The sequence below is a fragment of the Vigna umbellata genome, chromosome 9 (assembly GCF_029865625.1).
Source record: "Vigna umbellata cultivar VRB3 chromosome 9, Vumbellata_1.0, whole genome shotgun sequence".
Classification (NCBI taxonomy): domain Eukaryota; kingdom Viridiplantae; phylum Streptophyta; class Magnoliopsida; order Fabales; family Fabaceae; genus Vigna; species Vigna umbellata.
In genome coordinates this window covers 4,288,975-4,314,677 of record NC_142173.1, presented here as the reverse complement: position 1 = coordinate 4,314,677, position 25,703 = coordinate 4,288,975, and the positions used below count along the sequence as shown (strand labels likewise).

Sequence of the window (25,703 nt, the reverse complement as noted above, 5' to 3'; positions counted from 1 at the left end):
AAAGATCCAGTTAGCATCATTGTACCCTTCTAGTACAACGCGAAATCCACTATATTCAATGGCATAATCCATTGAACCTCTTACGTATCTTATAAGCCTAGAAAATGCATCCCAATGTTCTTGATTTAGACATTGAGTGTACTTTCTTAGTCTACCTACTGCATAAGCAATATCAGGTCTAGAAAAGTTCATCAAGTGTAGTAAGCTCTCAATTATCTATGCATACTGAGGCTGAGATAATGATTCTCCTCTATTTTTCATTAATTTAGAGTTAGCATCATAAGGGGTACTCACGGGTTTAAAATCATAATACCCAAACTTCTTAAGAAGTTTCTCAATGTATTGTTCTTGGGATAGTAACATATTATATCCCTTCTTTATGATTCTAACACCTAAAATTACATTGGCTTCACTCATGTCTTTCATTTCAAAGTTCGATCCTAGAAAAAATTTAGTTCTAGCGACAATTTCATTACATGTACCAAAAATTAACATGTCATCCACATACAAACATATAATGACACAATCACCATTTTCAAATTTAGAGTACACACATTTATCAGCATCATTAGGCAGAAAACCATCACATAGCAATACATATCAAGTTTTTCATGCCATTGTTTTGGTGTTTGTTTCAACCCATACAAAGATTTTAAAAGTTTACAAACTTTATTCTCCTGACCAGGTACAACAAACCCTTCAGGTTGAGTCATATAAATTTCCTCCTCTAAATCACCATTTAAAAAGGAAGTTTTAACATCCATTTGGTGTATCACTAGCTTATGGATGGCTACTAAGGCTAACAAAACTCGAATAGAGGAAATCCTAGTCATAGGGACAAAAGTATCAAAGTAATCTATGTTGGGTTTTTGAGTAAAACCTTTTGCCACTAACCTTGCCTTATATTTCTCTATAATCCATCAAGATGATACTTTTTTCTTAAAGATCCACTTACAACCAATGGGTTTTTCTCCTTTAGGCAAATCTACTAAGGTCCAAAAAGTATTATTTTTCTGAACTGATTCAATTTCAGTCTTAATGGCTTTATCCCACTATTTTACATCAGGAGCACTAATGGCTTCTATAAAGTTACTTGGGTCATTACCAAATGAAGTTTCCTTCCTCTGTCTTTTACTCCTTCTTAATGCCTCACACAAGGCATCACTATTATTATTATCTACAGGTTGAGACATCTCACTAACCTTTAAAGGAAAAACATGTTCAAAAAACTCAGTATTTTTTGTCTCCATTATAGAATTACTTTCAAGTATATCACTTTTAAGAACTAGAAACATATAGGCAACATTATGTTCAGCATAGCCTAAGAACATGCAATCAGAGGTTTTAGAGCCTATTTTCCTTTTCTTAGGATCGGGTAACATCACCTTAGCTAGGCACCCCCCACACTCTTAGATACTTAAGGTTAGGTTGATAACATATCCATGACTCATAGGAAGTTTTACCAATTTTCTTATAAGGTATTATATTTTGTAAAAAAACATGCAGTAAGCAAGGCTTCTCCCCAAAGGTTATCAAGTGCACCAGAACTAATAAGCATAGCATTCATCATATCCTTAAGAGTTATATTCTTTCTCTCAGCTACTCCATTAGACTCAGTTGAATATGGTGGGGTTACTTCATGGATGATACCTTCTTTAACACAATAATCATTAAATAACACATACTCACCACCTCTATCTGATCTAATCCTCTTAATTTTCTTATTCAATTGATTTTCTACTTCTGCTTTATAGGTTAAAAACACATCGAAGGCTTCATCTTTATATTTGATTAAGTAAACTTTGGTGTATCTAGAATAATCATCTATAAAGGTCACAAAATAACTTTTACTTCCTCTAGACATGGTTTGTTTTAAATCAGCTAGATCAGTATGAATTAACCCTAACAGTTCAGTTTGGCGTTCTACAGAAAAACATGTTTTCTTGATTAATTTAGATTCTACACATATATCACATTTACTACTATGCTTATTATGCATATTAATTAATCCTAGTCGTTGTAATTTCATAACATAGGAAGAATTCAAATGTCCTAATCTAGCATGTCATATATCATATGAATCAACAATATAAGGAGAAGAAGACGACTCATTAATATTTTCAGAAATGTTAAGTACAAAGAGACCTTGATCACAATATCTCTTCCCCACAAAAACATTATTTTTTTTCATTACAATCTTGTCAGACTCGAAGGACACTTTAACCTCCACTTTTCGCAGTAGTGCTACAGAGATTAAATTAACTTTGATTGATGGCACATGTAGCACATCACTTAAGGTCAGAGTCTTTCCAGATGTGAGTTTGAGAAGAACTTTCCCTTTTCCCAGAAGAGGAGTGGTCCTAGAATCACTAAGGTAGACATGTTATTCTCCATCCCCTACACTAGTGTAAGAGGTAAAGACACTTCTGTTTGCACATATATGCTTGGTAGCACCAGAGTCTACCACTCACTTGCTCACATTGGTCATCAGATTTACTTGAGAAACAACCGCAGCAATAATGTCATCTTCGACTATATTGGCCCTAAGAGGATTGTCGTTTCTTGCTCTACGCCTGCATTGTGGTGCATGATGGCCCAACTTCCCACATACGAAGCAATTTCCTTTCTTCTTAAAGGTGGGTTTAGATGCGTTGGGGAGAGATTTTCAAAAATTATTTTTGCTATTGTGATTAGGTTTGTGTTTGTACCTTTTTGGAGAAGGTCTGTCGTCTACCATGTTTGCTTTTGCAAACAAAGCTTTGGCCCTCACAGTAGCACACGTTTTCCTGTTGGTATCTTCGATATATGTGAGTGATCAGCTCTGAAAGTGACATTTTCTTGTGTATGTGTTTCAGTTGTTGCTTGTAATTAGTCCATAAAGGTGGCAGTTTCTCGATCAAAATCTCTAAAACAAACTCCTTTGGTAGAAGAACGTTCTCTGCTTTGATATATTCGAGCAGCTTGTGGTACTCATTGATTTGCGACTTTATGTCCTTGTCTTCAACCATTTCCCAGCGGTAGTAATTCCCAATGATGAATTTTTGTCTGACTATATCTTTAGCAGTGTATTTGAGAAGCAATGAATCCCAAATGTCTTTCACTTTCTTATAGGAATAGTACACATCGAACAAATCGTTAGAGAGTGCACTAAGTAAAGTATGGCAGCATACCTTGTTTACATGAACTCAATCTTCAACTTGTTTTGAATTTGGAGGGAGATTGAAGTCAGGTTTTGAAGATGAAAGAGCAAAGGCGACTTCGTACATGTCTAAGAGGGTTGACACACGTTCTTGCAAGCGCCGAAAATTCTGACCAGAGAAGACTTCAATTTTTGATACATTCGAGAAAGGTTTCACGAAGACCGTCTGAGTTCCAGAAACAATATTTTGATTCTCCGGGATTGAAATGTTGTTGTTGCCCGCCAAAAGTCCTTAAGATTGTTGTAAAAGCTGACAAAAAGGAATAAAGATCATGAACAAAGGATTTCTTGAGGTGTGTAGATCACAATCCTTAAGGACTTATCCGTGGTGTATTGCGCAAGCCCCTCAGGATACAACAAAAGAATTTCTGAGGATCTCAGAACTAGCAAGGATCTCTAAAAGGAGAATAAAATAAACCCAGAATATTTTTAGAAAAAGAAGAAAACATAAAGAATGAAACTAAGAGCAGAGAAAATGAGAGAAGAGTGATTTCTAATGATGATTTTGGATTTGATGATTTTGGATTAAATGAAGTGCTTTATTTATAGAGTTGGTGAATCAGACCCATGATTCAAAAGATCCAAAATATCTGCCAAAAAATCTGCTAGTGAATCTAACTTTTAATAAAATTAGAACGTTTGCAACATAATAAAAGAACGTTGGCAGCACCATTTACACTAAAACCCCAAAACTTGCGGAAGAGTATCAACGTTCAACAACAAGAGTATATCTATATTGATTACATGTTAGCACGGGTTTCCTTCTTTTTTTCTTTTCCAGCTATTACTTCAGCCTTAACCCTCTTTTTCAGCCTTGCATTCTCTTCCCTCGAGGCGTCCATCTCCTAAGAACTTCTTTTCTTAAACTCGGTGAACTCTTGTTGCATCTTCGCTTGGGCTTCTAGGATAGCGGCTTTGTCATGTTAAAGACAAAATCGTTTATATGAACAAATGATCTCATGTTTTGAAGTTTATTCAAATAATATTAAAATAAATTAAAGATCAAAAAACAACCTAGGACAAAAACTTAGAGCCAAAACCCCAAACAAACAAAAGTAGAACCCGAACCCCAAACTTAAAAATAATAGGAAAACACTTAGATCCTAGGAAATAGAAAAATATTTAGGCTAGAATAACCAAACGTTTGACAAAACGATGTCTTGTCTAAAAGTGTTTAAGAGAGAACTGAGTTAAATGCTCAATGCTTAAAATACCTAAACTAAGTATTTGACTTCTCTCGAAAACGAAAATAGGTCGAGACAATGTCTTCGACAAAAAGACTTAACTAAAAGATATAAGAAAGTCTGAGAAAGCTAAACATTATTTGTCTACAAAGAGACTATAGAAAATAGTAGGGCAAGTTTCTCAACCAATAAGGGGGTGAATTGGTTTTGCTTTATAAAAATTGTTCTTTTAAGACTCTTTTCAAAATCTTTGAACCTTTCTTGGAATGCAAGCAAATAAAGAAAGTAAGGAAATGTAAAAGTGAAAGGATAGAAAGATCAACACTACAATTTATACTGGTTTGGCCTCAATTGCCTACATCCAGTCTACTTTCAATCAACTAGAGATTGAAAGGATTTCACTATATAGATTGAGTTCTACAACAAGAAATATAGAGACACTCTCTCAATGTACTCTCCTCTCTAACTCTAAATCTACTATAGTATACACCCAGAAAGAACAATCCTCTTTCTGTCAACCCCTTTGAGATATCACACTCAAAGTAACCATAACTTCACAAGTTATCTTCCTGGCCTTAGCAGCAGGGAACCACAATCACAATAGGTTGCAAGCGATTCTAATCTTCCAGAAGAACACCTCATAGTACATATTTATCAGACTTTGCAAGTACAATAACTCTTCAAGAATCCTTAATTTGATTTCTTTCCGAATGAAATTTTTCTTGATTCTTGGAGAATAGACACTCCTGCAATTAAGAAATCAACAAACTTTATCAGATATGAAAGTCATGATTCAAAAAGTTGTTTAATGCGAAGATCTATGCGTCTATTTATAGATATAACAGCACTCACGCAATTCAATCGATTATGTTATTAATGTAATCGGTTAAGTAATTAATACTTCCTTAACATAATTATATTCTACACATTTAACAGATTAAGCATTGCATGTAATCGATTATGTAATTAATGCAAGTCATAGCATTTAAAAATATAACTGTTATAGTAGTTATGACTTATCAGAAAACAAGTTTTCAAAGCACACGTGTTTTAACCGATTAAGAAAAAAGTGTAATCCCAAGTACCATACTTAAACATATTTGAAAACTTTTTCATTCTAAACTCATCAATGCACTCAGTAATCAAGTATAAGCAAAGACACGAGTTTTAATCGATTATCCACATAATGTAATCGGTTAAAACTAGTAATTTCCCACAATTAAACATGTACTAATATTAGATGAATTGAAACATATTTTATAAATTGTGTAAATAATTTATTCATCCAGATATACAGGGTGCAAAGAGTTTTATCATTCAAAACCAATGAATATGCATATCACATATATAATCACAGATATAAACACAATGAATATGCATAACATATAGTTCAAGCACAATCAAATATATAAACAGCAATTTTGCTTAATGTGTGCAAGAAACTATTAAAACATTTATGTTTTCATCATCAAAAACTCATATGAGATATGGGTTTAGCTTTCCATAGCTCCCCCTATCAACACAAACATATAAAAAAGAAGCGATTACCTAAATCTAAATGATACCATGAGCGAAATAGACATGTCATCTAATGATGAAGTATTTATATGTTTGGTATCTTCAAATTAAAAGAGCTTAATTGCAAAATGTTACCTAACAGTAGGAAATCAAAAAGTATTTTGTTGTTCTGAGTGAGCATTAAATGACATTAAATGCTCAACGTTCAAAAACATCAACAGTGATAAGAAAAGTCATATTTGTTGCATGCACAGTTTACTCTAATTTTGCAGATAAGTTATTCCACACGCATCCACAATGCTAGATATCAAATGTGGACGTTAGAGACAAAAGAGATAATCATGGAATGTTCCTCTCTTAAAGCAAAGTCTAAAAAGATCGTACAACCTACTTCAAGCAAAGGACTGAAAAAGCATGTCTATTGTGACAAAGTTGACTTACACAATGGTTGTTGTGAAAAGAAGAAAGAGAAGACACAAACATCAAGGCTATGAACTACAAATGCTATCTAATGGACAAATATTCATAAAGCCTATAAATAGAAGATCTTTCACGAAGAAAATCAAGAGAATAGAACAGAGGATAGCCAAAGTGCGCAAAGCTTACAACGTCAAATCAATCCTAAAGAGAAGAAGAGAGAAAAGAGCTCAAAGAAAAAGATTACATTTGAGATGAAGAAAAGAGAAGACTAGAGAAAAGAGAAAGAGATACTCTCGACTTAAGTGTCAAATCTCTTATTGTTGTAAGATCATAGAGAGAAACACATGTGAATGTTTAGACTGTATTATATTATATTCATACCCTCTCGTGGAGAGATTTAGTCTAAATTATTTGTAAGCAATATTTGATTTCAATTCTCAAGAGAATTAAAATACTTAAAACTGAACTCTTTTAAGTTGAGGAATCTAGGCGCGGTAGTCTAGTACCAGGAATGGTTTGAATACTCAAGGAAATCTCGGCAGGGTGTTGAGTACCAAGAGTGGTGCGAATACTCAAAGGAATTCTCGGCGAGGTAGCTAAGTACCAAGAGTGGTGCTAATACTCATTTTGTAATCGGGTGAAGATTATAGTGGAACCCTCTAGGGAGGAGACTGGATGTAGCTCAGTTGGAGAAAACCAGTATAAAATCTCTCGTGTTATTCTCTCTTCTCTTTGCTACATGATCCTCTTAGAAAATGTACAATTGAGCTTTACATTTGAAAATATAAGAACTTCCAACCTAAATGATCCTTTACTTTAAAGGAAGTTATTCTGAATAGCATACTGATCTTTACAAAGCTTATATTTCAATTCGAGAGTTTAAGCCTTTAAAACAAAATTTTACACACTTGACAACGTGTTATATCATAACGACTGCAAAACACGTTTTTCATAAACACTATTCAACCCCCCTTTCTAGTGTTTATCAGGTACTTCATGCCAGTCACGGAGGGTCCTACTTCTCTTTCTTCTACCACTCTGCTTCTTGTGAACATCATAAATTATCTTTCTTCACAAAATACAAGTCAGCCCCACGGTGGGTGCCAATTGATCATGCGGAACCGAGTATGTACCTTGTAAAGACTTCCAAAGACTTTCTAGACCTTCAATCTTCAAAGTACTCATCCTCCTCCTAAGTGATCGTTCTCCATAAGACGAAAGGAGTTTGTGTCTATATAAGACACTCTAACGCTCAAGTTAGTCTCTCATGTCAACAAACAATAAATGCGTAACTATTGAGAAACGTAATTAACATATCTCGTAAAATGTGTTTATACTTACTATTTATGGCTTTCTAAATCGTCGTAGTTAAGCTTAGGTTGTGGTGATCAAGTGTCTTGTCTGATGTTGAACTGGTAGAATAAGGATGCACCGAGTACATGTCGACTTAGTAGTCCAACATGTACTCATCCAAGGACAAGATCTATAGTGGTATGATCGAGAGGTACTCGATCATATACAGTACATTTAGAATAAAATAAGCTCAGAAATTAATTAGTTTTGAAAATAATTTTTTTTTATATAATCCTAAATTTGTTAATCTATTTAATATTTAATAAATTCATTTATAATAAATGAGAACTAGTTGTTGTATGACTAGGGATGGCAATCAGGTGAGATAAAGATGAGTTTCACTATCACATACACATCCTCAAAGAAAAAATTCATCTTTATCCTTATACCCAAACTGAACGGATATAAATTTTTTCTCATCCTCGTCCTCATCGGATAATAGGTATACACTCATACTTATGTCTCTACCCATACCAACATTGATAATGTTTTAATATCAATTAATTTATTCTTATAAAATAATAAAAATTTCTTGCAAAAGAAACACAATATTATCAAATATATAAATACAATATTATAATTATATATTTTAGATTTGAGTACAACATAAATTTTCATAAGAACCAAAACATTTATGAAATTTGTAAACGTTAATGAAACAAGGTTGTTGATAAAATTTAAAAATATTTTTACAAAATTACAAAAAACAAATATTAGTATTTTAAATGTCTCTTTACTCCTATTTTTCAAATTCTATTGAAATGTATTTTCTTATACACTAATAAATATGATAATATATCACTTGAATGAAATCTCCCAAAGATAAAAGATTAAACTAATCATAATTGAAATTTAGTATAGATCTTTCATCTTTTAAATTTCAATATATGTTGGATGGTGATAAATTCATGATAATGACACTAAATTATTATATGATAGTAAATGGGATTTTTTAATACAATTGTGTTGATAGAATTACACTTGAGTTAGAAAATAAAAATACTTATCTAAAAAATATGAAAACAATATTCTACATGATAAAAATAAACAACAAATAAAAATTTTAAAAATAAGAGTAATCAAATGTATGTCTTAGAAACAATTTGATACACTATTGAATCAAATTGCACAAAGAAAAATAAATGAATAATTAAGGGTATGATAAGATGAAAAATATCTTAGAAATCTAAAAATAAAATTAAGATATCAAACTAGTTAAACTTTTGAAAGATAATGAAAATTATTTTAGTAAAAATAGAAAGAATTCTTTAAATAAAACAAAAATTAACAATAAGAGAATGTAAAAGATAAACTTTTTATATTACCTAATAAATGAATGGTTTATCCTATTGAACACTTAAATTGAGAGTTAAATATTTTCATGTGAAAAAAATAAGTAATAAATAAAAATATTAAAAAACAGTAGAAATATTCAAATATGAGACATAAATATTTAATTTACATATATCATTTGAACACAACTACACAAATATTTTAATAAGAGACAAGGAATGTGGAAGATGTGAATTGATTTCATGATAAGTCAAACAATTAAAAAACAAATGTGTAGTTCAAAAAAATTCTAAAACTAAAGAATATATATATATATATATATATATATATATATATATATATATATATATATGTGTGTGAACTATGAGTATTTTAGTAATTTAGACCATAATGGAAATGGGGCGAGATGAATATTAGGACATGTATGAGGACGAGGCAAATATGTACATAATTATTCACATTTTTATACCCAATTGAAAAAATTGAATTTATTCCTATTCCTACTCATATTTAATCAATGCGAGAATTTTGCGTCATAAAAGTGACGAGTTTGGACAATATCCACTAGAACAAATAACTCTTTGGTTTGTCAAAACTTTTTTATTTTTCTTAAGTAAAAAAGAACTTTAAAAGTTTATGAAAATTAATTTAAGGATTATAAAATATAAATATTGAGAGAAAGAAAACACTTAGTCTTAAATTTTTTATTGAAAATATTAAATTGATTCTTGAGAATATGAAAGATAAAAATTGTTTATATTTATATTTTATAGTTATTTTACTTTCAACTCTTTTGATTAAAAATATTTATTCCATAGGGATTTTATTTCTGTAAAATGAGAAAAGAGTCCCAAAAATACAGTATGAGCAAAGTAGTTAGAATTTACATAACTATCGGAATAACTTAAATATTTAAAGGATACAATCAAGTTATAGTAAAAATAGCTTTTGCATATATATATTTTATAACTATCTATTTTTTTATGTGTTAAATAATACAACTATTATTTAAAATTTAGAAAAGCCAAAACTTTAAAATAATAGGAAAACTGATTACTTTTAAAATTTTCTGAGGATATAAATTTGATGAGATTAAAAGTATAAAATAAAAGTTATCATACAGATAAAATTATTTCAAATATATATACTTTTAAGGAACTTCTCACTCAAAACCTTGTCCCATTACACCACGACTTGGTGCTCTGTCCACGTGAATCTCCATGAACAGTTGAAACAATTAGGAGGGAAGGTACACAATTATGTGGAGTTCTTCTCGCATCAACAATTTCACTGTCCTTGTGCTTCCAATTAAGATTGGAAATTTGGATTTTCCAATTTTTAAAATCTATATACAAAATGGAAAGCTGATCCGAAATATGGAATAAATATGGATCAAAATAAAAAACAGAATTAAGGGAATGAATCTTTAATGGATCAGAGCAGAACAAAACTAGAGGAGTTTGATACAAACGGATTTTTTGTCCACCCCTACTCAAAAGAACCATAAAATTAAAGGCCAAAATGTAATAATGACAAAACCACAGTATCTGCGAATGAATATGTTCTTCAAACAAAATGGCTAGAGGAAAGGCAAAATTGAGGAACATCCACTTAATGATCAAAAGCGTATTAAATATGGATGTCAAAACAAGTACTTGTAAACACCTCATATTTCCACTTGCATTAATATTCCAATAATTCAAGCTATTTAAATGAAGAAGCATCGAATTTAAAAAAAACAAAACTTGTAAACTCCTTAAAACAACTAGCTAATTTAATCAAACAATTGCCTGTGACTGGTTGAGGAGAACATCTTCGTATTTCACCTGGAACCACTTCATAGCATCCTCCTGGTAATACGATGCTGGATCCCAACACGAGACTTCAACCGTGGTGACCAACACAATAGCCAGGGCGCTCCAAAACGAAGAAATCCATCCAATAAATACCAGTTGAGGGATCATACCTGAAGAAGAGCCAACGCTCAACATTAATGGAACAACTTTCTTAATCTAGCATAGCCAGAGTTACAAGTAAATTAATTACAATAGCATCATACCAGAAGAAACCAAATTCAATGGACATAACAAAGAATGCAGTCAATGAAGACAACCATGGATTAAATTTCAATTTGTTCTCAGGTTAGAAAGAGAGCTATGGAATAATTAATTGATAAATGAAAATAAAAAAGCCATGCAGCTTTGTATCAGTTAATGACAGCTTCAAGTACAACAAAACAAGTACAACAATAAATAACATGTATTCAACCAAAAACTGCAGGAGATTTTAATCTTACTTGTTTCCCAAGTCAATATGTTCTTGAATACCAAAGCCAAAGCACCCAGTATCACTGAAGTTTCTTCACCCAGTATTCACAGTGACAGCGTGCAATCTTTTCATTTCTTCTGATACAAAAAGAACGGACAGTGTATACCAAAAGAACGGACAGCGTATCTAGCTGTCAACAACAAAGGAAAAACAACCAATCAAAGAACAGCCAGTTGCAACTAGAAAAATTGTTGTCCTTTTAAAGGTGGGGCAAACAAGGTGTGCCCAAGACAACTTATACTTGCTTAAAAACAATTGTGAGATTTTAGAAGCATTTAACGATAATTTTACATTTTGTGTTAAAATTTTAAACACCACCCTAGTATATCAGTTTCAACCCCATTACCCTGATTCCCCTAAAAGAATCATATTACCCGAATATATTCAATTTTGATACATTAATTTCAATTTATGTTTGCATTATTTGAAGGAATTTAATTACACTAACAGAAACTCATACGTACACAAGTTTGGAAATCTATGTCAAGGTTTAGTATTCAAAAATATCCAGATATGAATTCAAGTTCTCATAAAACTCTTCAAAATTTCAACTTCTTGTGACTTCAAAAGTGAGGGGATAGTTTTTATGTCTAGTTGGAATAAAATAGGCCCCAGGACTTGCCCATCAAATTCCAAACAGACAATCCAATATTACCTGCTTCTATAAATACTCTACAAATGGAAACATGGCACAATCCTGGAGTAAACCGCATAAAACAAATAAAATTGTATAATAATCTTTTTGGGCATTTGAAGTTTTGAAGGTCTTTAAACACTATTTTCTTCACACTCTAGTAAATATACTAGTATTAACACATTTTAAAAAAATTAGCACAATCTACGCCAAGTTACACTAATAATCCAGAAAAAAAAATTACTTCAGCTTAGTTCTGCTCTTGCTTTTTTTAACTTTCCTCTTAAAGGCAGTTGGATTTAGCAATCTCTTGAAGGGGAATAAAGGAAGTCCCCGATGTGTCCTTCGCTTCAGTTTCAATGCACCTGAAGATAATGAAATATACCTGATGATTATACTTGCATCACAAAACATACAATGGAAACATGCTAGATACTATGCACATACAGGGAAGCTATGAGGAACAGCATAATTGGGAAATGAAATGAAATTAATAATAGTTTAATACTAATCAATGAACTTCTTTGAAGGAAATAACATTAGCTTTCAACAACCCAGATAAAGATATCAGTCAATGAGTGGGGGTACCTAATACACGATGAACTGGAGCTAATTGATCGGATTCGGTGATCACATCACCAAACTCTTTATCTTTCATTACAACATCTGGACTTAAATGGCTGGCAGCTTTGAAATTATCTCCCATTTCCATCTCATCATAAGATTTTATCTCTTGCTTCTCTTGTTCAACTGTCTCATGCCTTTTGACAAACTGTTTACCCTCTTCCATTGAAGTATCAGAAATAGAGGTTTTTGAATCTTCATTTGGCAAAGCTGCATGAATCTTGCCAACCTCATTTAAATTAATATCAGAACTTTTGTCACTATAGTGTTTATCACAAATTGGTGCAGGAATAATATTATCAAAGATTTCTACTTCATGAACAATATCATGTGCCTCTTGTGAAGAACCAGAAAGTTTATGGTTTTCATGTGGTTTTAGAGGATTCAATGTACTGCTTGAGATGCTTAAGTTTGATTCTGAATCAAATGCTTTTGTTTCAACCAGGACGAGACCAACATTTGAATCAGTAGAACTTCTTTGTTTCAACTTTGTGGCATTTGTCGAAATGTCCATCTCCATAGAATTGAAAGCTTTGGTAGTTCCACTGTGTATATTTTTCTCCAAAAATTCTTCATTTTGTTTCTGTGATTGGGAGATTTTACCTTGCTCAGGACAAACATCAAGCTTATCAGGTTGCCCTGTTAAGTTGTTAGGCACAGGAGTTGACTGATTTATTTTTTTGACAACCGGAAGGAAGTTTATTTTATCATCGGCGAAAGTAGCGTCGATGGCAATCGGAATGTTTATCTCCATAAAATTGACAGCATCAGATACTCCATTATGCATATTTTTCTCAAAAATATCATCACGGCTCAAACTGTAACTATTAGTTATATCATCTGATAAGGAGTTTTCATCTTGCTCACGACAAGTTTCAAGTATGTTGGACTGCTCAGTGAAGCTGTTAGGTATAGTTGCTGACTGATCTAGCTTTTGGGTAACAGGTGGGGAGTTTACTTTATTGCCTAAACAGGCCGGTAAAACATTGTTTGCAGGTAAGATATTCCTGATTTCAAAACCATTAGATGGAAGGCTGTTGACCACTGAAGTAAAGTCAATGGCTTTTTCAGTTTTCGATGCTTTACAAGAGACCAAAGAAGATTTGTGCACGTCATTCAATAGGATATCACCTTCACCACTGGAGATAGGATCCCACTGTAGTAACTCTTGATACCGATCTTCCTTGGACTGAGATGTTGCATCTGTTGATAAAACTTCTACTCTTATTGCCTCTTTATAAAACCGTTTTTTCCTTAAAGAATTAGCTAAAAGAATCCTGCAAGCAATTCAAAACGATATTCAAGACTCTTAAACAGTGCACACCTCCAGACCCAAACACAGTGTAAAGGATATTGTAGCAAATTCCATACCTACAGTTTTTAGAAATAGCAGCATTAGCCCGTTCCTTGGAGAGTCCAAACAATGACAACAAGTTGGCAACATCACAAGGTCCTCTGAGCTCATTCACAGTAGGAGCAGCACTTGAAAATACAATGTTGTGTCCCCGAGTCCAGTCCATCAACAACTACATATTTGTTTAACCAGTGTAAGTTTCTGGACATGTCTCAATATCATATTTGTAATAACATAAAAAGGTTGTCAAAACACTTATAGTTGTATGAGGGACTACCAAAAGGCATGAGCATAGTAGTTAATAGCAGAGTGGCCACCTGCCAAAACCCATATAGCGGGATAGTGATAGCAGGATGACCATTATTTTGATCCCTATGTGTGTGAGTGTACTGATAACTAAAGAAAAACGCCTAAACATTAATACATATTCTGATTAAATTTAATAACCAAGAGGTCCAGAACTCAGCAGCAAAAGCTGCAACAGAACAACCAATAACCAATCCCAACACAGCAAAAAGCCAATCACTGTGTCCAAAAACAACCAAGTAATGAAACTAAATAAGCTTTAACCGTACAACCCCAAAGCAAAACAACTAATCTAAATTCTAAAATCTTCTAAACATCATGTTCAGCTGCAATGTCAAGCATTTCATCCTCATCTAAATTCTATACATGAAGCATACAAGAAAACTGAAGAATTTGGGCTTGTAATAGAGCTTTACATTTTTATCCTCAATGAAAACATTGTTCCTAATATGGAAATGTTGCCACCTTAAGGTGGCCAGGCCAGTCTGCTCTTGTGCGATGTTGGCGCAATTGCGCACTATCACAAGCAAAATCCAGCAATGGAGTAATGGTAATAGTAAGGTGATGAGGATCAAAGCAAATTTTGTGGTAAAATCTTCTTACCTGAGTATTTTCATTATATAAAAAGCTTCTCTACAATAACAAACAGGTTCCTTCCAGTCCACTACGAATCTCTTTACCTACCATACCCACACTTGCTTTTAGCTAAACACAATCAATGATAATTATTAAGTACGAGTTGATTCAATCACATCTAGCATCTAGAACAAGCTTATCTAGTCTAACATGCTTAACAGACTCATGCTTAAGCCTGATCATTTATCAATCAATCTATTCTACTTCTGAGCCCTTGCTTATAAATACAGAAGCTGACATATTTAAAAACACAAACTCCAGAAGTATATAAATTCAATTAAAATCACACAAGCTTTCCTAGTTTACAGAACAAAAGGCAAAGACGTCATCTAACAAAACTTAACAATCTATCACTACAAAACTCATCAACTCAACTCTAAAAATTAGAACCATTGTAACAAACACTCAAAGGTAAGACATGTGTTTGACAGGGTCAAAGGATTTAAAAGACATTGGGGTGTTAAAATGCAAGAATGAAGATGTTAAAAAAAATGAGCTGCGAGAAAGTTATCTGTCTATACATTAATAAACCATACAATAAAATTTCAGAATAGCAATCATCTCGCCATCTCATACGCCCCACTAGAAAATCATCCTGCTATCTATCACTTGTAAGACTTAGACTCCTCGTGAATTTGAAGAGCTAGAGGCTGGTATGAGTAAATGAGTGAATTGATGCATTGTGTTATTTTCTTTTGGCTGTAAACTGAGCAGAGGTTCTTTGCAATCTCTAAAGGAGCTAGGTCAGCGTTAGTAAATAAACATACTCCTCAATTCCCAACATTTGAAAGTTTACAATTTTATCTCTTCTACATGTTTGCAATGTGAGCATGCCATATGATATACCCTTAATGTAGAGTGCATTGGTGGGTGAATTAGGAAGAAACCAGGTGTCTAATATCTATAGTTCAAAGCCTTTAATTTTAACAACACTAGTAAGCCAGAGCATGAAGTAATTATACTAATCAGACACCTTGAAATTTGTTCAAAAACCATACATAGAAAAATAAATCAGAAACAATACAAAAAAAATAATAAATCAATTATGTAAAAACTAATTAAACAAATCAAACACCAAATATGATCTAATCTAGCAACAATTCAGACGACTATATTGGAAAGAAAAAATCACCTTAGCACTGGAAATTAACTGTCTCCTTTTTTGAATATCAGCAAACAAACCAGAATACGTGACTTCAAAACAAACCCCACGCTGCAATTAATAAGCGACGTTTTAATTATCACCTTCCTTTTTAGTTATAAGAAAACAAAAGATTAATAGTCAAGAACAAACCTGCATTGCTACTTTAACCATAGGCTGCTTCAATCTAAACGGCAATTTAGCTGAAAAATCAATTGAGATAATATCCACCTGCAATTATTTTTAATATCAGAGTTCAATATCAGAAGTTGTCCTTCCGTCAACATAAAGAATTATGTAATAATCAACACCCACATTTGAAGGTTTCAGAACAAGACAACAGGTTCGTAGAGTAAATTTTCATGTTCCTTTTATAGCAATAAAAAGGGGGGTTTTATAAGAAAAAGATACATTAAAGTAACACGCTGCTTGTTGATGTTCAATTATGTGCATAAGAACTGAAAACTGAAAACCATTACCAAGCAGTATTAAGGTTCAATTTTTTCTTCTTCTAAAAAAGAACATAATCTAAAACTTGATAGTGAACTCTACTAGCCAGTTAAAACATTCTGAAACCATCTAAACAATACATAAACATTGAAAGAAAGGTTTGTATCAGAAGAAAAAAAAACTGACAAAGAGAAAGAGGGAACATGAAACACCAAGTACGGACATTGACTACTGCAGAATTATCCCAACCTCAAAGACAACAGCATTTAACTGCTCTGCCTTCCCAATTTAGTGTAGAAAAGACCATCCAAGTCAAAGGAGATACAATTTATAAACTACCCATACTTTCAAAATCTCCAACACCTAAGCAATGTAGAACTAAAAACAACTTCCAGTAAAGGGCACATTAGATATAACGAACCTCCATTGTCTGACACGCAAGATCAAACGCGGTCTGGTTGAAGGGTTTAACAGCGACGAGATCGTAGGTCTTCAAAATGGGGTTCCCCGAATTGAGGGCCTGGGCCTGGGTAGCGCTGTCTACGCAAACGGTGAGACGCGTGTACTGACGGAAGGGAGTGGAGAGTGGAACTCCGAGGATGGAGCGGTGAAGATTGGCGGAGAGGGAGAGAGAGGGAAGAACGTTGAGGAGAGAGGAGAGGGTGAGGGGGGCAATGGAGCAACGGTGCTGATCAGACATGACGCCTTTGATCGTGCGGTTGTAAGCGATTCCGGTGTAACCCAACTCCATGGCCTTCACCGCAAGCCTGGTGCGGTTGCTTTGTTCGGCGACCTTGTTGGTGAGTGAGGGTTGGGGATAGGGAATGTTGAGATCGAAGTAACCCATGGTTGTTGTCGGAGATGAATACACGGAGTTTTGCGGTGAACAGTGAAACGCTTCTCCGGCAAAGACGGAATGTGTGAGGCCGCAAAAGAGAAGAAATAAATTGCGGGGTGGGGGGAGGGGGGATGGAGCCCTTTTCGTTTATTTTTCTTTTTTCTTATTTATGTTATTTATTTATTGAGTGTTTCACATGCACCTCCAAATTTTTTATTCTGCTTTCGAAGACTTGTTAAGATTGAGTTTGAAAACCAATTACCAAAAAATCTTAACCAGCATTTTTTAAGTTTTTTTTTTAGGTTTACTTTTTTCTATTTAATAATAATAAACAATTAACTAATTTATCATTTTTTATATAATTTTTTTTCACATAACTTAATAAACAATAACTATTATTATTATGAATTAAAAGAAAGAAAGAAACTATAAAAATAAAACTTAATATAAAATATTTTAAATCAAACATATGTGATAACCGTATTTCCAAATACGATTGCATATATATTTTAATTTTTTTATCTAATTTTATAATATTATTTATTGTTTTCATAATTAATATTTTATACATTAAAATATTGGTATATATTTAATTTTATGAAAAATATTAAATTTTAACTGTTTATTATTATTATTATTATTATTATTATTATTATTAATTAGAAATAAAAAGTAAATCATAAAAAAAACATTAACCGTGTTAACAAAAATAATTCAATCAGATTAAATATGTTATCCGTATTTCCAAACGGTTAACATATTTCTTTTAAATTATTTTAATTTTATAATATTATTTTTTTTAATAATTTATATTTTATAAATTAAAATACTAGTTTTTAATTTTATCAAAAATATTAATTTATTAATTATTTATTATTACTATTATTAATTAAAAATAGTAAATAAAATATGAAAAAAAGAAACTTAACCGAATTGTAAATACGGTTACCACGAATAATTCAAATTAAATATGTTAACACACGGTTAACATATTTCTTTAAATTCTTTTGTTTTAAATTTTATAATATTATTTATTTTTTAATAATTAATATTTTATACGTTAAAATATTAGTATATATTTAATTTTATAAAAAATATTAAATTTATTAATTGTTTATTATTATTATTAAATTTTTATTTATATCTTCAAAATATATTAATTCTGATATATTAAAAAATATATTTTAAATACAAAAATAGTGTACATCAGTATTTTGAACAACACAAAAATTGATTAAAAATTTTCAAAATTTAAATAATTTTGTGTTTTAATATCTAGTTCTCTTATTTGTTAGTTTTGTTTAAAGTGATTCTTCTTTAAAGTGATTTCAGTTTTTTAAAAATAGTTCAATTTGATCTTTTTGCTGACTGCATTTAAAATGCTAGCATAATGTCCACCGTAGCCAATATTGGATGACCTATCCAGTTTCCAAATACATGGTCACGACCTGATAATATTAAAAGTTTTTAATTCACTTTTTATATTTTTCTTTTTATTAAATCATCTTCTTCTTGCCTAACCCTCCATCAACCACCGTAGCAACCATTATCTCCCTCGGGTCACTACCATGTCGGCCATCATGCAAGAACGAGAGAAACCTTTATTCAAATCTCTACTACCACGGTTCAACTTCCAAAAAACCACCACAAAATTCCAAATTTTCGTTTGTTTTGACCGATTATTTTCATGTTCTTGTCCTTCATAGGTGCATTCTGTTTTCTCTCTTACTAGTGGCAACACTTTATTCTGACAATTTCACCTTTTGAAGGTTAGTTTTCGTTTTCGTTTTGAAGAACTTATTTGTTGAACTTGTTTATTGTTTTTTGTGTTGAAATTGTTTGTTCTTGTTGTTTGGTTGAACTAGTTTGTTGTTGTGGTTTGATTGAAATTGTGTGTTGTTTGTTATTGTTGTTTGTTGTTGATACTACAATACACGTTCATAGTTCATGCTTTCAAAATACCAAAAACTGAACTTTGTTGTTTCTCCGCTTTTTAGGTCTCGTAGAGTTGTAAAAAATGATCACAATTAATTAAAAAAATTGATTGGAGTCTAATATTGACAAAATTCGAGGTTAATTTGCTTAACGTCAAATTGTTCTTTGTTCGACGTCAATTTAACGTCTCCCGATATGATGTTGACTTCGAATTCGACGTAAAAGGCCAAAAAACAACAACGTTATACGATGTTTTTGTACTAGTAACTCATTCATAATCTTGGTCACATTGCTCATCATTGCTCCTACGTTTAATCCGCCAAAGTGGTAACAAGGGTTGTTGCAGGACGAATATATACGTACGTAGTACGAGTATTGTCAATACCTAATTTCATCCAAGTAGATTTTTAAAGAGGTTTAGAGTTAAGAGGTGATAGGAAAATAAAATAAAGATGCAAAGATAAATTTCACACAAACTTATTATCTTTTATTTTTATTTTTATTTTACTTTTTATTTTAATTTATTTTTGTCATGTTTTTACTTATTTATTTGTTTTATATTCTTCATTTCTATTTTTATCTTTTTATCTTTGTTTTACCTTTTTAATTCATTTTGTTTTTCATCTAATTATTTTTGCTTACTTCTCCTTTGTTTATTATTATTTTTGCTTACTTCTCCTTTGTTTATTATTATTTTTTACTTATTTTTATTTTATCGTATTTCTATTCATTTGTTTTTTTAGATTATTTTTTTTTCAAATAAAAACAGAGCTAAAAAAAGCAAAAAGAAAAGGGAAAAAGAAGAAAAAGGATAAAAAAAACGTGACAAAAGAAAGAGAAGAGAAACGAGACAGAGGGTGGACGGATGGGGACACATTTTGGAGGAGGAAAAACTAAAAACGGTTAGAGGAATTGGAAAAAAGAGCATAAGAGGGAGGCGTATTACACAGCTCACGAGCAACCAAAAACGCAACACTCACTTCCAGCATCACCCATCACTCACCTGCAACATTGATCATTTTACAACAAAAAAGGAAAAACGCTCTAGAGATAGAAAAAAGGAAGAGAGATTGCAGAAAGATTGCAAGAGTTTAAAGACGAGAACTCTTGCCACCCTCACCTCCAACACCAACCTCATTCATCCTGTTACAACAGCCATTGGAGACGCAAGGCAGTAGTAGCAAAGGAACTCCAAGAGGTAAACTAGTGAAAATTTGAGTTCTACTTGGTTTAGAACTCAATTTGAGGAAGTGAACTAGTGAAAATTTGAGTTTGGGATTCTGTGTGCAAATGGTCAATTTAGAGAGCTTTGGTAAGTTGCTTGAGACTTGTTAGAGTCCCTAAGTTGCTTGGAATTGTGCCACAAATGGTAGAATTCAATTTGAATCTCTAAGTTGAGTTTTGTAAGTTTTTGGGTAAGATTTTGAGTCTACTTGTTTACATTGAGGTTAGAAGTGTTTAGACATCATTGTTTAAGTATATTTAGGTATATAACAATATCTAGGAGGGTTAGAAGTTTGGAAAAATAGTTGTAATTGGTAAACTTGGTGTAGGTTTCGTAATTATACAGATTCGGTGTTGTAGATTATGCAGACTTGCTGAGTGAGTGGAGTTGCTCAGCGAGTGGTTGTGGAGGCTGACTCATTGTTTGATGGTTCACACAACGAGAAGGTGCGCTGAGGGACTAGTTGAGGTTTGGGAGCATTGCGAGTTTTATTTGAATAGAGAATGGGTGCGCTCAGCGAGTGTTTGGGGGGTCTAGACCACTATCTGAACTTTTGCATAGCGAATTGGGGTGTTAAGCGAGAGGTTGAGGTCTGATACCACTAGTAGTTTAATTCGCTCAGCAAGTTGAGTCGCTGAGCGAGTGGTTTAGAGGATGGGGGTAATGTCAGTGGATTCGCATAACAAGCTGAGTCGCTTTGCGAAAGAAGTATGTGGTCGCTCAGCGAGTGTGTGTGCTGAGCGACTGGTCCATGTGTTAGTTTTCTCTTTATTTCCTTGTTCTAGTTTGATTTAAATGAAGTTTTGGGTTCATTGTGAAGTAAGTATGAATGTGTAATAAGGTATATGATTGATCGTGTCATGAGTTATGTTTCAAAATGAAAGTATGGTTTCAAAGTGGTAAAAGTAAGTTCCAAAGTGAATTCTCTTGGTGAGGTTCAAGTATGTTTAGAATAAATGCAGGAACTCAGTCTTGGGGGTTATCCTGAAACTCCAACGGTCTTTCATTCTCACGTAGAGAGGATTAATTCATGTCGTGAGGAGTAGTAGGAGGTCTTAGTCTTGGAGGCTTCCAGTATGCTTCAAGGCCCGGAACAGACTAACATCGTGAGTGTGGTAGGGTGTTGGCAATGGATTTGCAAAGTAGTAGAAGCCACCACGAGTGCACAACCCGTCATAGCTCGGCAATCATTCTAAGTCCAGACGGTCATTTCATTGTAGTGTCATGCATAAAGTTGTGTTATGTTGGAGAATGATTATATGTGATTGAATGTAATGTAGATGATAAATGTATTGATTGTCCTTTTATTTAAAGGTTTAATACATCATTTGGTCCCTACTCTTAGGAGTTTGGTTCAAAGTAATCCTACCTTTTAAAAACGTTCAGTAAGACCCCATATTTCGTTAAAAAATGTTTAATTCGGTCCTTTACGCTCACGCTGTTAAAAACATAACGATGCAAATGCCACATCATCATCACCATCTCTAGACAAACCATAATTTCTCTCTAAGAAACCCTAGCCGCCGCACTATCCAGCGTCGTCACCGCCATCCTCGCCGGCAGCCGTCCTCTCCAACACATCATGCGCCACCACCAAAGCGTCTTCTCCCTTCTATTGCACCTTCGCATCTCACCTTCGCATCTCACCTTCGTTCTCGCGCCACCACCCAATGTGATCCCTTGCTATGCCGCGACCACCAATCTTCACAATTTTCATCCTCGCACCAGCCAAATCGTCGTCGCGCCAGCAGTATTGTCGTCCAATCTCCACCACAGAATCGTCCACCACTAACCACCAGCCAAATTGCCAGCTACTGTAGATCGCGAATTGCCACTCTTCTCCACCACTAATCGCACCGTAGCTTGCCTCCACCTACAACCACAATCAGACCTGCAAGCAAACCGTGGAGACCTAGGGTTTCTCACGTTCTCGTCGCATAGCTTTGATGATGGCGTGTGATGCGTTGGAGAGGACGACTGCCGGCGAGGATGGCGGTGACGGTGTTGGATGGTTCGACGGCTAGGGTTTCTTGGAGAAATTAGGGTTTGTCTGGAGATGGTGATGATGACGTGGCAGAGACTTTTTTTTAAAATTAAAAAATCATTTAAGTCCACCTATTAACGTGTGCCACGTGCTTATGAGATGCCACAGTGGCATTTGCACTGTTATGTTTTTAACCGCGTGAGCAGAAAGGACTGGATTGAACATTTTTTAACAAAATATGGGGTCTTACTGAACTTTTTTAAAAGGTATAATTACTTTGAACCAAACCCCTAAAAGTAGGGACCAAATGATGTATTAAACCTTAACTAAACTAGCTTACCTTGTTGTGTGTGCTTGTGTTTTGTATGTGTTGGTGTTCTTTTCTTTACAATGATCATTTTGAAAGTGTGAGTAGAGAGAGATTTGTGAGTGTGAGTAGAAAGAGATGAGATGTCTCTAGAACAGACATTGGATGGTGAAGACGCGGCAACATAGTTTAGTTAAAATAATATTGTATATAGTTTTGTAATAAACAGATTGTTTATAAAGTTTAAATTTCATGAATATTTTGGATAAATGCAAGGGGAATAGCTATTCTATCATGTCATATTTGAGATGACTCTTTATATAATATTATACTATAATATAATATTGGGATCACTTAGATTTTTCTTTTAAGATATAATAATAAAATATTGCATTGGAGGATGATAATACCAAATATTGATCAAGTCCTTGTGATATTGAACAGTATTAACTTCTTATATCCTTGCACAGTATAAAATAAATATTACACTAGTAAAAAATTGGGTTTTTACAGCGCACATTATGCCACGGTTCACCGGAAACCGCAGCATAATGGTGCGCGGTGGCAGTTTTGTAAATAAATCGAAAACATATGCCGCGGATCAGAGCGGAACCGCGGCATATACTCCAGTCAACCATCCCCTTTGACGCCACGTCTGAATAAAAAATTAAATAACAGAGTATATGCCGCGGTTCTCTGGAGAACCGCGGCCTATACCCTTGTCAATTTATTGCAGGGGCTGACTGAGTCAGAGAATTTCAAAAGTTACAAGGGTATATGCCGCGATTCCTCAGAGCAACCGCGGCATATACCTCAGTAACTTCTGAACTTCTCTGCCAGTCAGAGAATTTCAGAAGTTACAGGGGTATATGCCGCGGTTTCTCTGAAATTCCCCAAAAGGCAGTTGGGGAGACAATTGTGTTCAGCACGTTACAGGGGTATAGGCCGCGGTTCTAAGAGCAACCGCGACCTATTCTCCTGCCTGAAATAAATTTAAAATGAATTTGAAATATTTCGGGGAATATACCGCGGTTGACCGCTGAACCGCTACATATAGTTTGAAAATAATTTCAAAAATGCCATTTAGGTTAATTTTTTTAATCAGTATATGCCGCGGTTGCTTGTGAAACCGCGGCATATACCCGTATTATACCGCGGTTAAGTAGTGAACCGCGGTAGATTCCCCAGTTCAGAGTTAAAAAATAAAACTTGGAACAGTGTCGTCTTCTTCGCGTCGCCTTTCGCGTTTTCTTCTCCCTACCGACCACCCATCATCTCAGATACCTCGTTTTTTACCGTTTAAACTCAAAATTGTTCGGTTATTTCTCATTTTTGACGATAAGAAACAGTTTTAGCCGATCAAAATCGTTTGAAACGCTTGTCATTCCTCTCCGCTGCCATTTCGTTTTTTTTGCACCAAGCTTTTTCGCCGCCCCTGTTCCAGGTATTTATGCCCTTTTGCATTCTTAACATGATTTCTTCATTAGTTTTTGCATAATAACAATTGCTATAGTTTTGGTAATGTATGAAATTACTATAGTTTTGGTAATGTATGGTATAGTTTTTGCTAAAATTTTGGTAATGCATGAAATTGCTATAGTTTTGGTAATGTATGGTATGGTTTTTGCTATAGTTTTGGTAATGTGTGCTGTAGTTCTTGTATTATTTATAAACCTTAAAATATTATTCACTAAGTTTCAATGATATGTATGAAATTGCAAGTTTGATTTTTAGTAGCTTATCTTTTTATGTAATATTTAGGAATATGGATCGAAATTGGATTAATTTACCACGTATTAGTGCTGAGTACGAGAGAGGTGTAGAGGAATTTATACAATTTGCGCAACGTAATGAGGGGAGAAGTGATGATGAAGTGAAGTTTAGATGTCCTTGTGTGAACTGTTTGAATGGGAGAAAGTTGAACGCAACTCAAATTAGAGAACATCTTATATGTGATGGTTTTCTAAGATGCTATACAACATGGATATGGCACGGCGAAGAAATGCATTTTCCCACTGACTCTCGAACTGTAAATGTTACTGATTCCACCATGGAAGAAGATCGACCGGATGAAGACAAATTGGAGGACATGATCCGCGATGTTGGAGCAGAAAATTTTGCCAAAGCTCATGTGTATGAGACGATGTCGACTGATGCGGAAACACCTTTGTATGTCGGTTCAACTAAGTTCACACGTTTGTCAGCGGTGTTAAGGCTCATGAATTTGAAGGCGAGCAATGGATGGACTGATAAGAGTTTTACAGAACTGTTGACGTTGTTGAATGAAATGTTGCCAGATGGAAATACACTGCCCACTCGTAATTATGATGCGAAGAAAATTCTTTGTCCAATGGGTATGGAGTATAAAAGGATACATGCTTGTCCCAATGACTGCATTTTGTATAGGAAAGAGTTTGAATTTTTGACAAAGTGTCCAAAATGTGGCTTATCACGATACAAGTCAAAAAACAATAGTGAAGATAATGGTCAGATAGAAAAAAATGGATCTGCTTTGAAAGTAGTTTGGTACCTTCCAATAGTGCCCAGACTTAAGCGTTTGTTTGTGAATCCCAAAGATGCTAAAAACCTTAGATGGCATGCAGATGAGAGAAAAATTGACGGGCTGCTTCGTCATCCAGCTGATTCAAAGCAATGGAAAAATATTGGTCGACAATTCCCCGAATTTGGTAAAGAGTGTAGAAATCTTAGGCTTGGTTTAGCCACTGATGGAATGAACCCATTTGGTAATGTGAGTACCAATCACAGTTGTTGGCCAGTTATATTGATAATTTACAACTTATCTCCTGCATTGTGCATGAAGAGGAAGTATATGATGTTGTCTATGATGATATCTGGTCCAAAGCAGCCTGGAAATGACATAGATGTTTATCTAAGCCCACTAGTTGAAGACTTGAAGGTTTTGTGGGTTGATGGGGTTGAAATATTTGATGCATTCGCTTCAGAGACTTTTATG

The 25,703-nt window shown here is 33.7% G+C and overlaps 1 protein-coding gene across 2 annotated transcripts; it reads right to left on the bottom strand.

The window, feature by feature from the left end:
* Nucleotides 1-10,547: 10,547 nt before the first annotated feature.
* Nucleotides 10,548-17,399, bottom strand: GAF1 (Polymerase/histidinol phosphatase-like protein). Of its 2 annotated transcripts, XR_015782414.1 has the most exons (8): nt 16,862-17,399; nt 16,144-16,221; nt 15,982-16,062; nt 13,925-14,079; nt 12,518-13,830; nt 12,174-12,294; nt 11,264-11,425; nt 10,548-10,933 (listed from the first exon to the last, which is right to left on the bottom strand). XR_015782414.1 is itself a non-coding variant. In XM_088099851.1 (6 exons), exons 1-6 carry the CDS (start codon nt 17,285-17,287, stop codon nt 12,170-12,172), a joined length of 2,178 nt encoding a protein of 725 aa, XP_087955977.1. In that variant the 5' UTR covers nt 17,288-17,399; the 3' UTR covers nt 12,008-12,169. The 2 variants fall into 2 exon arrangements, 1 of the variants encoding a protein (XP_087955977.1); XM_088099851.1 differs by lacking the exons at nt 10,548-10,933; nt 11,264-11,425 and having other exon boundaries at nt 12,008-12,294.
* Nucleotides 17,400-25,703: the final 8,304 nt, after the last annotated feature.